Source organism: Diadema antillarum, unplaced genomic scaffold (genome assembly GCF_040938485.1).
Source record: "Diadema antillarum isolate AM-2024a unplaced genomic scaffold, OU_Dant_1.0 seq00000463_RagTag, whole genome shotgun sequence".
NCBI classification, from domain to species: domain Eukaryota; kingdom Metazoa; phylum Echinodermata; class Echinoidea; order Diadematoida; family Diadematidae; genus Diadema; species Diadema antillarum.
The window spans coordinates 428,663-446,609 of record NW_027271434.1 but is presented as its reverse complement, the minus strand read 5'-3'; the positions used below and the strand labels follow the sequence as shown (position 1 = coordinate 446,609).

The 17,947-nt window shown below is 36.3% G+C and overlaps 1 protein-coding gene across 1 annotated transcript; it reads left to right on the top strand.

Annotated features, from left to right (window-relative positions):
* Window positions 1-41: 41 nt before the first annotated feature.
* Window positions 42-16,247, top strand: LOC139733203 (adenylyltransferase and sulfurtransferase MOCS3-like). The gene is made up of 12 exons (XM_071644040.1): window positions 42-134; window positions 1,636-1,786; window positions 2,397-2,489; window positions 3,213-3,333; window positions 4,351-4,425; window positions 5,209-5,326; window positions 7,740-7,848; window positions 9,146-9,208; window positions 9,922-10,085; window positions 13,458-13,608; window positions 14,215-14,319; window positions 16,096-16,247. Exons 1-12 carry the CDS (start codon window positions 42-44, stop codon window positions 16,245-16,247), a joined length of 1,395 nt encoding a protein of 464 aa, XP_071500141.1.
* Window positions 16,248-17,947: the final 1,700 nt, after the last annotated feature.

The following is a 17,947-nucleotide window of genomic DNA, read 5'->3' as shown; positions in this document are numbered from 1 at the left end:
TTTGCCTTACCGAACGTGTGTTTTGTTACTTGATCGTTGAAATGGATAATGAAAGTGACGTTGAGCTCCAAATTCGTACCCTGAAAGAAGAAAACTCTCGTCTCCGCGCACGGTTACACATATGTGAAGCGAAGGTAATGAGGAATCGTGAGAATACTACAGTGCTAGGTTAGAATACAACGAAAATTTGGGTTGGTAGGCTAATGTACAAATGGTAGTCCCATGCGTGGTATATAATGTTAGTCCTTCATCTCCTCCCAGATTTTTATTGTAAAGTTTAATTCAATTCAAATCAAACTGCACTTTACGTTTTCTCACATATCTGACATCATTACATTGCATATCCCTCTAGACCTGTTACATGCTGTCACTGATTTGAACTCCTGCTGTATCTACACAGCCCAGTCGCTGTAAAAAACGCGACAGCAACTGGGCTGTGTATCGTGTAAAATTTAAACTTTAATTAAAGTTTAAACTGTAATTATATGAGATTGAGGACAAAATGACAATTAGAATGGATTATGATTTATGATTATGAATAATGTTTTGTCTAGCTCTAAATAGACTAGATCTATACCAGCCTAGGTGGAATATGCCATATAATGGTATATAGCGCGACCAGACGCTGTGTGTTAGTACGCTGTGCGAATACAGCGTCTGACCAACGAGGCATGCACCTTCAAAGTGGGGAACCACAACACGACTACAAAACTCATGAAAATTTATATGTTTCCTATAAAAAAAGGTATATGTTACTCACGTTAAGTGCATGCTTGTATTACAGAAGGTTCATAAGTCCCTAGAGAGCCCTCACGATAAGTCCATTGAACAAAAAAATGGCACTTTCTAGCGCACAGTAGAACAGCGAAGGAGTCCCCGACCGTCGGGGCATCGTTGCAGAATTCAAAAATGGCGAGTGACTACTCAGCAAATTATGCGTGCGCGTGTGTGGCTGGAAGTGCAGCGATCTATTGCGTGCGTGCGCTCTATGGTAGCAGCACACACGGTCGACGGATTGAGTGAACTGCCGATTATCAGGTGTAACGTTCGCACATGTTGCATATTAAATCATCATTTTCGATAAGTTGTAAAATGTTAATTTCAATATTGATAGCATAGATATGAAGTCTCATTATTATTTTGTTCGTTAGATGAGTGTGAGGTGACAAAAAATGATCGAAAGTACCGTATCAAAATTCAAAGTGATCGTTGAACTCTCTTCGTGTTTGTTGGTCCGTTGGTACAGCCCTGTTGCGCTACTTACAGCGACTGGGTTGTGTATAGATAGGTGGAATATAGATAACATTTAGTGTCTTTGTTTTGTTTCTTTTTTTCTTTTTTTCCAATCAGCAAGATCCTGACCTTGGTAGCAGTGTGCAGCAATTATGTGATTATGCCATATGGGGTGGTGCTGTGCTTCACACACAGCCATCAACATTATGATCATGGGGATGATTTGACTTTTTGAATCAGCAGATGACTGGATAGTTGAGTTGAAAGGCAGATAGGTCTAATCTTGAAGCTTGGTCTCCATCCAGCACCAATTCTATCCTAATCAAATGACAACAGATATTTAAAACGGTGTGATCATGATTGCAGGGAATATTTTGCGTGACTGTTATTTATTTATTGCAGCTCAGAGAGAAAGAATGTTCATCTCAAGAAGCATCCTATGACTGCTCCAGGGGTGAGTCTCAAAAGGATCATTCTCCAGTAACTCAACTTGACAATGCCAGAATCAAGCGTTACAGCCGGCAGCTCATTCTTCCAGAAATAGGAGTGCAAGGTATTACTCAATTCATCCAGAATCAATCTTTAATTTGTTAGTGAATGAAAAGTCAAGCAGCTTAGGTTGATGTACATGATTGTATAAGTATGTTTGTAAGTATGCAATCAGTCTTTGAACAACTTCAATTGTTTCTTTTCTTTACTTACTGAATCTACACTGAGTGATTCCAGGTCATGGAGAGTGAAACATATTTCATATGAGGCAACTTGTGAATGCTGAAGTATTCTTTGTCTTTGTCATATTTAGAACTTGTTGTTTGCATTTGAAGTCTACTGAGTATGTGAAATTGTTTGTGACAGATACTTAGTTCCTGGTGTCAAGTAAAAAAAAGAGTAAAAAAGAGAGAAAAAGACACGAAAAAAAAAACATGAAGAAAAGAATGCTCTTTCCTGAAAGTAGATCTTGAGAGTTAGTGCATATGGTATTTTGAGATGTCACACAGAATACCAAGAGCTATACAGTTTTATTTGACCTTCAAAGGAAAAGAAATTGTAATCACAGTGTATAAAATCTGGTATTCATCTTGGTTTATATAATTACTCTTCATGTGTCTTCAATTCTTCAGGCTTCCTGTAGATCATTTATAATGCTTCTTTGTGTTTTGCAGGTCAGCTGAAGATAGTCAACACCTCTGTGTTGATAATTGGAGCCGGAGGGCTTGGATGCCCCTCGGCCATCTATTTAGCTGCTGCAGGAATAGGTGAGAGCAAGGACAGATTTGTCCTTTTTTTTTCTGTTTTGGTGTTGTCAGTTTGATCACAGTTTGGATTCTAGATTTGATGTTGCTGTTGATGATTTCTGTTTGCTTCAGTTTTTGGCATCTTTACCATGAATGAGCTGTCCTAATAAGCACAAATTTCAAGTTCTCTTGATCTATTCAATTGTTGCTGGATTAGGTAAGAGTAAGGTCAGATTTGTCTGCAAACCCCAAAATATCAAGAGACTATGTGTGTGTGTGTGTCATGTGTGTGTCTGTTTTGATTGTGGCTTAGATTTCTTGATATATTACTGTTGTTTTACATCGCTGTTGTTGTACATCGCTGTTGTTGTTTAGTGTGTATCTGCAAGGTTTGTGTAGTTTTTACCATGAATAAACTGCCTATCAAGTACAAATTACAAGTTTTCCCTCAAAGATATATATTTGAAATATGTATGAAACTGGCCTACTTTGCCATACTAAGTTATTATTTGAATGCCAAATTTGCAATGGGTTTCAATTCAACTCATTGTGTATGACATATGACCTAATGCACTTTAGTAACTTACTACTTGCAAAGTATGATTTATCTTCTTCTGTTATTCAATACCTGAACAATCATCAATGACAGTGTGGTTCAAATGAATGACCTAGTTTGAGTTGTATCTATTTTCATGTGCTACTTTTTTTTTTCTTTTCTTTTGCACCATGATTTTTCACATGTAGGAAGACTGGGAGTCGTAGACTATGATGAGGTAGAGCTTAGCAATCTTCACAGACAGATCCTTCATACGGAGCAGAGAGTTGGGATGTCAAAGTCAGACTCCATCAAGACCGGTGTGAACAGGTGGGCAGTCTAGTCTTTCTTCTTCTTCTTCTTCTTCTTCTTCTTCTTCTTCTTCTTCTTCATCTTCTTCTTCTTCTTCTTCTTCTTCTTCTTCTTCTTCTTCTTCTTCTTCTTCTTCTTCTTCATCTTCTTCTTCTTCTTCTTCTTCTTCTTCTTCTTCTTCTTCTTCTTCTTCTTCTTCTTCTCTTCTTCTTCTTCTTCTTCTTCTTCTTCTTCTTCTTCTTCTTCTTCTTCTTCTTCTTCTTCTTCTTCTTCTTCTTCATCTTTACTTTTTCTTCTTCTTTTTCTTTGCCTTCTTCTTTCTTAATCTTCAAAAGGCTATGTAACCCATCAAGAAAATGAACTTGACCTGCATGCTTGCTTTGAGGAGGAACATGGTCCTACTCAAGAGTGTTGTGAAATTGCCAATAAGGAGATCTTGGAATTTTCTATAGAGCTAGAATTAACCAGAGCTTGGTAGATCATTCTACTCAGGTATTGATCATTGAGCAAAGGAAATTTTGTTGATCAGTCTCTCTTGTTTTTGCGAGAATGATTACATTTTGCCAAAGTCATAAGGAAAAATAATCAAATTCTACCAAAAGTTTAATGGATGTGACTTATGAGATATGACGTGATGCTGTGGTAAAATATTTGCTGCTGAACATGATTATATCATAGAACTCATCATTGCAGATGACTTTGGTACTAAGTGACAGATGTTAGATTTCTCAGTGCAGAATCAGGTGATAATGTATCATGTGTAGCTGTATTGTTTGCAATTATGTCTAGTTTATTCATGTGCTGTTATTTCATTCTGCAATGATATGAAATTGATAAATACAGAACACCTGTTTAAGGTTCATGCAGGTTTCAATATGAATAGTAATGTTCAGATTGAGTCAGCTCAATTACTTTGTTCTCATTTTTAGCCAAGGCAAAACAGAACCAAATATTGAATTTCATTATACAGGATAGTATTAAACCAATGTTTTAAGTTATCATAAACATTCTCTGTGTTCATTCAATTCTTTACAGCCTTAATTCTTCAGTGAGATGTACACCATACCATATTCAACTGGACAGACACAATGCTCTGGATATCATCAGACAATATCCTTTTGCTGCCCCTCCACCCCCACCCCCCCCCCCCCCCCACCCCCCCCCCCCCCACGAACTGAATCCAACTTTTACATTGGGTTCTCTAAGTCCAGTCAAACAATGGTTTGCAGAGTGTTTGATTGTCTCTATCTTTGAATAACATTGTCATCTCAACATCTAGATTATTATCACCAAGCCTTGAATGAAACAAAGCACTTCAGGTGTGCTCATCATTTTTTTTTTCAGCATTTTACCTTTGTTTTTTCACTCTTCTCCTAAAATGATCTTCAACTTGAGAAATAAAAAAAAAAATGAAGAAATTCATTTTGGCTGTTGTTGACTGCTAATGCTTTGTTCGTCTACTTTTGCTCAAATTAATCTTTAACCCCATGAATGAGTGTTGGATGGCTATTGATTCCACTTTCATGTATATATTTATGTATTGTACCCATACATGTATATGTGTTTGTTTTACTGAGTCAGTATGATGTCCTGAGCGTTGTAATTGTATAACATAACAAGAAGTAGCAGAGTACGTAAGTTTAAATTATGGAGCAAGGCGTGATTGCTGTTTTTGATGTGTTGGACCAGATAACATGCCTAGAGCTTTTTTGGCACTTTTCTCACACCAAGTTTTTGACTACTGTTTTACCCTGTCGAATTGCGATGTGCATCAGAGATGGTGTAACCCAATTCAAAACCAAAGAAATACAACTTCAGTAGATGGAACATTTCAAGCTGATTCTGTTAAGTTACTTTAAGCAGCTTTTCTTTAACAGTTTGATTATTTTTCACATATGACATTGTTCTGGACTGCACAGACAATGTGGCTACCAGATATCTTCTGAATGATGCGTGTGTGTTGGCGGGAAAGCCACTCGTCTCAGGAAGTGCTCTACGGTTTGAGGGTCAGGTAAGATTGTCTGATATGGCATAATACATGCTAATTTTCTGTCAAACAGCTATCAGGGTATAGTGGACTCCCATTATAACAAAGTCCTGAGGACCGACAGTTTTCTTCTGTTATATCGAAATTTCGTTATAACCGAACAAATTAACAATAAAATACATAGAGAGGATAACATTGCGGCCTGAATTTTTACTTCGTTGTAGAATTTCGTTAAAACCGCGTTTGTTATAACGGGAGCGCACTGTATAGACTACCAAAGTGATGATGTCACAGTCTTTTGTTATAGCTTGGATTGGAACCAGATGTGTGCATAAACACTCAGGCCAGGTGAGGTTGTTTTAGAACCAGTTTCCATGGCAATAAATGACTATGACATCACACTTTGGTACTCTTATCGTTTTTAAGAAGTCAATCTGTTACTTCATTCATCTTACTGAGACCTTCCTTTCCTGCCTTCTTCTATACTTTGACTTTGGTTTTGCAGTTGAGTTGGGAGTTGGGTTTTGGGCATTTTTATGCCTCCGCCACGAAGTGGTGCCGGAGGCATTATGTTTTCGGGTTGTCCGTCCGTCCGTCCGTCCGTCCTTCCGTCCGTCCGTCCTTCCGTCCGTCCGTAATGAATTTTGTGGACAGGGTAACTACCAAAACCTTTTGAGGTATCCTAATGAAACTTGGCATGTATGTGTATTAGGGGGTGAAGTTGTGCCTATCAACTTTTGGGTGCACATGCTCAAGGTCAAAGGTCAACAGGTCAAGGTCAAATGATTAAAATGTCACTATTTCCCCCATATCTATGCAATGCCTAGAGATATTTTCTTGAAACTTAGTGTATACATGTATTACCCAATTAAGATTCTCTGGTGAAAGTTTGGGGTCATGAGGTCAAAAGGTCAAAGGTCAAAAGGTCGAGTAAAGTGTTGAAATGTTACTTTTTTCTCTGTATCTTGGAAATTGTTCAAGGTATCTTCATGAAACATAGTATATATGCATGTACTGACTGGCAGTGGTTATCTAGGGAATTCAGGGTTCATTGGGTCAAAGGTCAGGGGTCAAAGGTCAAGGCAATACTTCAAAATTTTACTATTTTCCTTATATTTATGCTTTGCCAGCAGGATTATTTTGTTTAACTTGATGTATGCATGTATAACCCAATAGAAATTATCTGGGATTTTTTTTTTTGCCAAGAAGGTCAAAGGTCAAAAGGTCAAAGTGAAAGTGCTGAACTTACTTCTTTCTCCATATCTCGGAAGTGGCTCAAGTTATCTTGAAACTTAGTACATATTTATGTATGTTCTGCCTGACAGTGATTCTCTTATAAATCAAAGGCCAGATGAAAATGATAACAATTTACTGTTCAATACAGAAATTGCACTTTTTCTCCATACCTTGAAAATTACTCGGTGCATAAACTTATGAGAGGGTCAAAGTCAAGTTAAAGTTCTTAAATCCCCAAATACATGCTCTCCTCCAATTCATCCAATTAAACATACACGTGTAGGTCAAGGAAGGTAAACATTCAATACATTTGTGACAAACATGTCATTTTGATATTTTGCCAATTTTGTGAAAATGTAATCACACATTGTCCACATGTACTATAGACCCATTAGGAGAATCATGCATTATGGCGGAGGCATACCAGTCGCCATAGCGACATTTCTAGTTATTACTTGGATAAAAGTAAAATTCTTGACATGCATGGAGGTTATTAAGAAAATACTCATATAAAGATAGTATGTGGGACATATAGTTGTCTTGAAAAATTAAAGGAAATATAAACATGTCTTTGAGCATTGTCTCTGTTTTGATTGCTGTCCAAATTATTGAAGCATGGTGAAGAAAAAGTGATTGACACAAAAACAAAGAGTTTATTGCAGAATGTCTGAACATGAACCAAGTATTGCATTTGAGTAAGAGACAGTGTTTGATGGTGGTGAGGATGAGTAAGGAGGAGAAGCTAGTATTACTGGGTTTACAATTTGATAAGGTGCCAAGGCATGATACCATTATATAAGTACGTGAGATTTTATGTTATTCAGGCCATACTGAAGGAGTGTACATGGGTACCCAGTAGTTTAATAGGAATGTGTGACAATGTTTAAAATTGAGAATCTACATATCAAATTGTGAAAGTGTTAACAAGTGCTGCCTATTTGAGGTGAACAAATATCTCGCAAACCACAATAACCATGCAAATTACTCTCTTAATATTTGCTGTGTGTGTCAAGAAGTTTTTTTCTCTGTAATTTGTGTTGTTTTGTTTTGTTTTGTTTTGTTTTTTTTTTTGCTTATTCTTCTTTTGTTACCTATGCAGGCATTACAGAGTAGCTGTAACTCTTGGAATATAAAGATCTTTTTGGTACATTTGAGGGTATTGAAGTGAGGAAATATATGCACTTTTTAATCCATTTATTAGCTCACTGTGTATAATCACGATGGGGGTCCCTGTTACCGGTGTCTCTACCCCAAGCCTCCCCCAGCAGAGACTGTCACCAACTGCTCAGAGGGTGGTGTTGTGGGAGTAGGTGAGTTTGTATGCAAATAATGTACATTGCACAGGGCATTAGCAAGAATTATCCACCCAATGGTAACTTTGGAACAGTCAGAAACATGAGATGAAGCTGAGTGTGCTTTGAACTGTTCAAAAGTTGAAAAGGATGGATGCCGGTAAGTGTACTTATGTCTGACCAAGTAAAGTGCATTATTTGTTTTATAACACGGTGACATAATTTGAATTCTGCAACAGCCATTATTGCAAGATTCACAGGCCAGCATCAGCTTCAAGTGAACTGAATAGTACACACAAACAAGTGCAGTGTATTTGTAATATACACAGACAATACAGCTGAGTGCAGGTGAGCAGGCACTAGTGCTAGTCATTAGAATACTAATGCCCGTGGAATAGTAAAGTTGGGCCTTTAGGCAAACTTAAAGTCTGGCAGCTTGTTAGTATAGTTCTTGACCAATCCGTTAATTCGGATTCATGTCATCATTACATAAGAATCTCTGCACGCAGTCTGGTCAAAGGTGTTATGTGCTTCCCTGCTTCCGCTAACTGGGAGCTGGGAGTGACCACAATGCACAAACCGGATTGCTGTATATATTATGTTTATAGAAGCAAACAGAGTTGATAAGATGGAGTGAAGAAACTCTTGCTGCAGTACATCGTCAAAAATCAGCATCTGGATACAATATTTTTTCCACTTTCCTTCGTAACAAGATGACTGTTTACCAAGGAATAGTGCAACAGTGTAGTCAATATCATTTATAATCTCTCATAAATGTCATCATATCTTGGCATAATGACAGGGAATAATCATAATAATAATCAGAATAATCAATATAAGGTTAAAGGGATGGTACAGTTTTGGTTGAGATGGGACTTCAAGTTTCCAATTTTCTTTGATGATGATTTTTTTTAGATAATGAGAAACCTCACTTGAAATATGAAAGAGCATATAATGCTAAAGAGGAATTCAAAATTTATTTGATGAAAATTGGTTTTGAAATTAGATATACGAAACAAAGCGATCCTCCTATCCTTTGTCTGTCCTTGCTTTTGATATTTGCAGAAATGGCTGGATTTTATTGTGGCCATGATCAAGCACAGATTCCAAGAGCTATCAAAGTTTACTATGTTTTCTCATTGCCTATGAATACCTGAGATCAAAATCAATAATATTAACCCATTTACACTGTAAGTCAACCAAAACAAAGTAGGCCTATTGTTACATTATATTTATAAAACATTTGTCAACAAAGCTATAATTCCATATTACTGTATCATTATTATCATTTTTTTTTTTTCATTTTGTGGCACAGTTCCTGGAATTATTGGCTGCATTCAAGGTCTGGAAGCGATCAAAATGGCCGCCGGTCTTGGCAGTATCCTTGGCTTTCTGGCCTTGTGTGGTGCCAGAGAGATAGAAGATGGACAGAAGGGGATGTTTATACCTTGGGATATTGTTTTATGTGACGGTCTTTACTAAATATCTATGAAGAATAACAAATAGTGCTTGAATGACAAATAAGAAAGCATACCTTACAGAATACTGGAGGAGGGATGTTACAGAGTTTGTTGTGTCAGAGAGATTTTCTTTTTTCTTTTTAGAGAAGAAGTTGAGACATGGTATTAATAGGTATTAATTTAGAGAGCTGGGATGGGATTTCATCTTCTGGATCTGAGAGAAGCTACATTTTGCATTTGAACAGGAAAGGTTTTTTTTTTGTTTTTTTTTAAAGCATTCACCCCAAGCATTAATATAAAGACTATTTACTCCACTTCTTACTTTTGCTGAATACTAATATGTATTTGAGTTCTTCATAGACCCTGGATCGTGCATTAAGATTTTTTTTTCAACAATAGTACCGGTACCACATTCAAACATAAAGATTAATGTCTATGCCTGTTGATGTTTAATATTGATGTCATTTGCAAAAGGTATTTAGTAGCTTTATACAGTCCCAGGTATTTGAGGAAATTGGACTGTTACAGCACTCAAAATACAGTGCTGTCTAGATGCATTCTAGTTTGAAAATTGTTCAATTATATGCAAAGAGCATACTTTGTTCCTTGACCCGCAACCAACGACAACCAGCATCATACTCCCAGAAGTTGTTGGTGTTTGACGGCCTGGATGGCTCTTTCCGCACCATCAGACTGCGGCCAAAGAAAGCGACATGCGTGGCGTGCGGTGAAGTGCCCTCTGTCACCGAACTCATTGACTATGAGGAGTTCTGTGGGGCCAGTGCCACTGATAAGGTGAGTTACCAGATGTTGCTTTCGCAAGCGACCATGTTTATTCTCTATAGTTGCTGTCCTCGACCAGTTTGCATCGACATAGTGTGTATAGTAGATGTTAAAATCCTATTCCAAATAATACCTTTTCTGCCACCGTGATTATCATTTAATTGCATACTGGAAACAGCATGACCTATTTTCACTAACTCTGATTTAATGTCCTGCCTGTAGTAACAACGAGTTCAATACAGAGTTTTGTACCAATGATGTGTACCATCTATTTATTGAATGATCAACTTTAAGACCCAGTTTGGGGTAACTGAAATTTAATGAAGATGGAAATTAAAGTATTGCAGATAAGTGTAAATTATAGAAAAAAAATCAAAAGAGAAAGGAATGTTTATAAAAGAATTAGCACAGAAAGCAAAGCCTTATTATTGTATATGAACAATTTATTTTTTGTGGGGGGAATATTTATGCTGTAAGACTTTGTTTGATTGCACAATTGGTTTTGATAAATTTGATTTTTATTCTTATTGTTTGCCTAATTGCAACAACATTCTACATAACTCCTTTTCTTTCTTTGCCTCTGTTATCTAAAGATTCCAGGGGCCACTTGCGTGTGCAGTGCCATATTTGGTAGATCTAGGAAAGGTCAAATGTCAAAATCAGAATAATGATTTTTTTCTTTTATGATATGTGATGTGATTTCAGAATGAGTCAGTGAAATTTGATTATGCTTGGTAATAGTAGATGCATTAGAACCATGGCAGGAAACTTCCTTTTATGATTTGGGAAAGATCTGATAAAAATGAAGTGAGGAAGTGGCGGTCTTCTAAACTTTCACTATTGATGTAGCTGGTGAAATGATATTTTTAGGGATTTTTATCAAACTTGGTTGAGATATGAAATCTTGACAGAGTTATCAGACCACTCGATCTTGATGAACTTGATGATGCCACTTTCAAGAGTTTGTGGTCAAAATGAAAGTGAATAATAACTATCAAGTACCGGTACACAGAACTTCTGAGGTGCTTGAAGGAATTTGATTGCACATGTTGGATAGATAGATACAAACAGGATAAAACAGAATCTGTGGATTCAGATATGACATGAATACATTGGTGTGAAAGAACTCTTCCTGCTGATGACTCGGCGATTTCCAGAGAAAGTTAAAAGGATCGTGTAGTTTTGGTTGAGACCTACCTTCAGGTTTCTAACACTTTTTAGTGAGATAATGAGAAATCTACTATGAAATGTGAAAAACCATATAATTCCAAGAGGAATTCAATGTTTATTTGATGAAATTTGGTTTTCAACTGGCTGAGATATCCAAAACAGAGCGATCATAATAAAAGGTGGGACCCGCCTTTTATTACGATCGCTTTGTTTTACATTGTTTTTGGATGTCTCAGCCCTTCCAAAATGATTTTCATCAAATAAATTTTGAATTCCTCTTAGAATGTCAATGATATGCTCTGTACCGTTTTATTAGCGGTTTCTTGGTATCTTGCAAAAAGTTAAAAGCCTAATTCTCGTCTTCATTTATACTGTACTATCCCTTTAACTCTACACTTACAGAGCTCATTTCAACATGGGGGTGGGGTGGGTGGTGGAATGGGGGAAGTTGGCTAATGTTGTGTGATAAACTGTTACTTTGCTATTTTGCACAATCATGCTGTGGATCGCATTTTAGAACAACAGTAATTACAAAGAGGATTTATGGTGTTACATGATATCTGAGAAAACTTTAAAGTAAGCATGTGTATGTCACACTAAGGTAAAATGATTTTATCTTTATTATTTGGAGATTTGAGAAGCTGCACAATAGTATAATACCAGGTATCAAGGCCAAATTTTGTTATAGAGTCTTTTGATCACAAGTTCCATATCTTGATGGATTGGGTGGAATATATACTTTGTTTAAACTGTGCCTGCATATTTTCTAGAATGGAGGTAACGAACTTCTTGTGAGAGTAGTTCTAACTGTTTCATTTTTTATCTCCTAGTCTTGCACATTTTCTTGTGTGCAAGAGTTTCTGCAGTACAGTCACATATGCTGGTACCATAAGGCATTTGTATCAATGATATATATGAACAATCACATAAAAATAACCTTGTCCACTTTTGAGAAATTCTTTGTAGTGTTGTTTGTTTCTCATAATTAGTTGACATGTAGGATCGTACCTTAAAAAAACAATAATAAAAGAGCTCCAAATTTTGTGTAATTGTTGAGTTCATTCTATTAACTCATTCAAAGTGATTGTGTACATTTCATATGTATTACCTATACATGATATCAGAAATAAAGATTACTTTTTTAAAAGATTAGAAAAACCTGTACGTGTGGATATGTTTTGATGAATGGTGTTTGTCTTGGGTGCATTCTTTTGACATTGTCAAACTTCTTCCAACAAAACTTGCCAGGACTTTAAATCTTTCTGTTTCTAATACCGGTACTCATAATTCTTTTACCCAGTCTTGTGTAAGTAAACAGGGATGATGTACTGTGGTAGACTGTTCAAAACTCACTCCATGATCATGCAAACTTTGATGTATCATAGACAGAGTAATACATGTAGAATGATCTGGAGTCTTCATTAAAGTCAGAGTTAGAGTAGGACACATGTGAAATTTCAGTTTTCTTCATGTTACCCAAAGTGTATCACCAAATTGTGATATATATCACGACCACATATGCAAATTGGCTAAAGTTAAGACATCATCCATTCCACAGCTCTCACATTGGCTTGTGCACAAAATATTGTAAAGGTCATGTTTTTGGTCAATAATTTAGCAATTACAAACATGACCACAAAGCTATTATTGCAAGGTTATTACATTACAACAAAGATTTCATGCAAAGGACACAGTTTTTCTTTTCATTTTATTTTCTATCAAAAGAGGATATTCAGTGAAGAATTGTGTGTAGGTCAGTGAAAGACTTGTGCAGTCATTATATCACCTCTTTTAATGTTGGTTGCAACTTACTATAAAATTGGAAATTTTTGCACATTTTGCATGACATGAAACTAGTGCAAAACTAAAAGCACACAAATATTTTCGCATGTGATTTGTAGTAACATTCTATCTCTTTAATTCTGTGGAATTGAAAATACGCAAACTTTATTTTACCCGGCTGAGTGCAAAAAATTACTCACACAAATTTCCACGTTTACAGTATGTCATTGTTTTGTGAATACATGTGAATCATAAATATTCTTTTTTTTTTGTATTACGTCAGACTTTGATGAAACTTCTTTCAATATGTTTATTTCCTTTTAATCTATTTGTTTATAGTGCAACCTGTCAGCAAAGCTATGTAAGTAGCTATATGATGAGCTTTATGTCGTGTGACCGTTGTGATCTTTTTCGTTGAATGTTTTCCTGCAGTGCTTGAGAGTGCATCTTCTGAAAGCAGAGGACAGGATCTCGGCCGAGTCTCTCGCTGCCGAATTGGGCCAAACACCGTCACCCTCCTGTGTGCTCCTGGACTGCCGATCACGGATAGAGTTTGAAATCTGCAGGCTGCCACACAGCATCAGTATCCTTTATCAGCAGATAAAGATCCATCTTCCATCATTTCTAAGATTATTTGTCATGGCAACCAAAGAGTACTTTATCTAATTCATGTTTTGCATATTTGCAAAGATTACTTTCTATAATTCTTGTTTTGCATATTTTAAAAAAGTTCACTTTATCTAATTATTTGTTTTCCATATTTGCAAAGATTACTCTAATTCTTGTGTTGCGTAGTTGCAAAGATTGCATTATGTCTGTGAAATGATTGTTTGCCTGTATCACAGAGTTAATCCATATCGCCCCACTTGGACTTTCACTTGACATGTTATAACGATATGTATTTATAGATATATGCATTTTGCACTTTTCCCTCTTAAAATTTGTTTAAAGTATCCGGAAATAATCATTTGCATTCAATTACTTCTGAATCCCCGGGCCTTTCAGTTAGTGTGTTACTTTTTTGGTGATCCACTCATAATGCCAATTTGTATCATCTTGACCCCAACACATTGATATTGCGTAGAAAATGTTATGATATTCACTTTCTTGTGCATTTGTAAATATGTTTTGATCTGAAATGAAAATTGAAAGTTGACTCAAACCTTAAACCTTGACATGAGCAATTTAGATTTACCACTCCCTGACATAGAGAACAAGAAGGATATTTCAACATTAGAAGAAGCAATTCTTGAATGCCACTCTCAAGCCAGACATGATAACCAACCACTACCTAGTGAGTAATTCTATCATTTTTTCAGAGAGAAAATGATAAAATTCCCTGAAAACTTGAGTGATGTGTGCTAGAGTTTTTGCAGATATGACGAAGAAACCATTGCATCACGCCACAAATACATGTAAAATGTAAAGTAATTGTAATGATGATAACAAATATATGGTATCTCTTTAATGCATGTAATACTGCATGTCAAAGCTTGCTATGGTGATATGGTCCTTAAAAATCCACTGTCAATGGTAAGAGCAAATGAGCCGTAAATTCCATCATATCCGTGGAAATCTTCATAGGATACTTTGCAAAGTGAATGCATTTTGAAAAGACTGAATGCATTTTGAAAAGACTGAATGAGGTAGGGGGAAGCCATGAAAAGCAAACATTGTTCAGAGTATTTCTGTTATTTCTTGGATAAAAATGAATAGAATGCTTTTGGAGACTGGTGAAGCGTGTAATGCTTTCTGAAAGTAGGAAAAAAAAATCATGACAACTTACCACTACCTAGTGAGCATTTTAATCTTATACTCAGAAAGAAAACAAAAATTGAACCGAATGCTGTATATTTATCAATTATATAAAAGGAATTTGTGATGTCAAGACAAAGCAGCTGTGACAAGTCTGTGATTGGTTAGTGCTACAGTGATTGATGGGAATGCTGTGAAAAAGCAATTAACTTTGTAGTAGGAAATCACAATAATGCGACCAGTACTCAATCAGTACTACTTTCATTTTCTTGAATACAAATCAGGGGAATGATTGGGGGGGGGGGGGAACCAATCAGTGAACCATTAAATGAGTTATAAGGGCTTTGAAGTTTCAACTACCAGGCACTACCTGGCGAGTCCAAAATTTACTCAAACAGAATAAACAAATTATGCTATGACAAGTAAATGAACCGAGTAGTGATCGGTGATGGGGTAGAGGAAACCATGGCAACCACCCGTGATCCAAATAGCTTCTGTCATTTATGCAGGTGGAAATGTAAGTGTTTCTTAATTTGTGATTAGGAGCTTAGAATCCAGAGCAACCAACTACCTTCCAGTCAGCATTCTATCATAGCTTGAAAAGAATTAAACAGAATGTTCCTGGTCGTGAACAAAATGTAAGATTTTGTGATGGAGACGTGAACACTAGCTATATTTTTGATATTTACCGATTGGAAAGAAACATTACCACAAGAAAAAAAAAGAAAAAGGTGATGATATGAAAATCAGTGTTGAACTGGGTGATAGTTTGTGAGAAAGGATAAGGTAACCATGACTACCAGCAAATGTATATTGTCTGTGTACGGTGCATAAGTTAAATATAATTTTTGAAATAACAAATGTAAAGGAAGTTTGTAGTGCTCCACTTCTGAACCATTTTGTCCTTCCATTCTGTTCAGCTCATATTATGTATTTCATATAATATCTTGAAGAAATATATCTTATATATATATATATATATATATATATATATATATGTGGCATTACTAAAAAAAAAAATGTGAGGTATAAGATAATACCATAATACATTGGAAGAAAGATGGGAAGAATTCCAAATAAGCATACCGTCATAAATCCCCTCCACCATTTGGACAATGTGGAAGGGTTTGTCTGTGAACTCTATTGTAGATTATTCATCTTGTGATTGTTGAAATATGCACAGAAAATATCATCTATTCAAGTTACAAAGAATGAGGCTTGCTCCTCAGTCATACAATGTACATAACTTTATTGATCGTGGCTGTTGCTGTTCTTATCAACTTTTGTTCATTTCTTCCTCCTCTCTCTATTGCAGTCTATGTTGTCTGCAGAAGAGGCAACGATTCCCAGAAAGCCGTTCTCCAGCTGCGTGAGCTGCTAGCCTCCTCTCCAGTCACCATTAAGGATTTGTCCGGAGGACTGACGGCGTGGGCGACGCGGGTCGATCCAAACTTTCCTCAGTACTAACTCTCTTTCCAGTATGTTGTATGTGCATAAGAATGCAAAAACAACCTGTAGATGATCTTATTTTACAAAGATTGGAAGGCAGCATCTGATAGATAAATAAATAAATCAATAAATAAATGAATAAATAGATAAAGAAATAGATACCGGTAGATAACTCAGTTTTCCAATGCACAAGTAAAATGCCTTATGTGTGTATGTGTGTGATCGTTCCTGATTTATTTCTCAAGGATTCATACTTTCTCTGCAAGCTCTCGAGAGATGTTGAGTAAAATTGATTTTCCACCTAAACACAACCAAATAGGAAAGAAAGAAGAGAAATGAAAGAAAAAGAGAAAGAAAAAGGAGAAGGCCAGGGAATTCCTGAAAGGTTTGTTTGTGAAGGCATCTGGTGGCATGATTCAATTATCCTCACTCCTGAACTTTTCGGAGCTATTCAATCCTGGACATTTTACCTTCTTGCGCTTCATCTATGACCTTGTAAGATATCATCGATGGGAGGCAAGGCTCTTAGCCAAAAGTACCTTGCACTGACTTTTATTTTTATTGTGACATCAGAGCTTGATCTAATTCAGAGTGCCTAGGGAATAGCAAATAAACTTAGTAAAATTGAAGTCTGCACCGTGATGATATGATGACATTTCAAGAGTTGCCTTGGCAACTGAAAAATGCCATCAGATTTGTTTGATCACCAGCAAGAACAACAAAATCCAAAGCAAAAGGTCATACATGGGACTTGTCTTGGGAAATAGAATTGGAATGGAAAATACATGAACTGTATGTAGAATTTTAAACTGTGATTGATAATTCTTGGCTAGCTTTGCTTGAATTTTGGGATGACCAGTCATACCAGTATGAATCCATACCAACTGGTCTCATATATCAAAATAACTTCATCTCTTTATACATCTAATAAAATTTTGTCCAGTCAAAGGATAGTTTGGCTCAACGGCTGTGTACATCCACCCCCCCCCCCCCATTTCTGCAGTAATGGTTTACATTAGCCTTGATGTGAGACTGTTACATAAATTATACCATGGAGAGTATGTACCAAGGTGTCAAGACATTGGCATATGAGGTAGATTTGTACAAGGCTGATGCATTTATTATTGAATCAGGCAGGTAATTGTCAATAAGGAAGATCACAGTAGTTCAGAAAGTGGGCTTGTCCTGCGCAAGACTGTGCAAGATTTAATTGTGATGCTAGTTCTGCTTGTCAACAAGCATCAAATTTGTTATGTTGTTTAGAAACTTGGTGAGTGCAATAAATGGTGTGCTGATTAGTAATTGATACAATCTCATGGCATTAAAAACTTTGTTGTCTGGAAAAAAAAAGGACCTCCTTCCTCCTAAATTCTTGCTGGAGAGACACCCACCTCTTCTTGCTGTCTCAACTATGAAAACATAAATGTTTCGTTACTCATGAGGTAAACACTAAAATTCTTGTTGCTACTACTTCATTGTAGGACAAAGGGTCATTAGACAGATAAAATCAGCATGCATTAAAAAAAAAAAATATGCCACAGAATATGATTAAAAGAACTTGGGTCATTAAATATTGAAGGTTAATGTCTTGAGCCAACGCAATCATGAAATGCCGCGAGTTATATTTATAAAAAGCCATGCAAGACATGGCCAAAGAACCATGCAAATATTCTGGTCTGAATGCATCACGGACAAGGGAACTCAAAATGTAGAATTTT

What these genes read in the sequence shown, in the direction of transcription:
- LOC139733203 (XM_071644040.1), top strand. Translation starts at nt 42, where the DNA reads ATGGATAATGAAAGTGACGTTGAGCTCCAAATTCGTACCCTGAAAGAA. An exon ending in ATCAAGACCGGTGTGAACAG is followed by an intron (nt 3,334 to 4,350) that starts GTGGGCAGTCTA and finishes AATTCTTTACAG; the next exon opens with CCTTAATTCTTCAGTGAGAT. An exon ending in AATGGCCGCCGGTCTTGGCA is followed by an intron (nt 9,209 to 9,921) that starts GTATCCTTGGCT and finishes AACGACAACCAG; the next exon opens with CATCATACTCCCAGAAGTTG.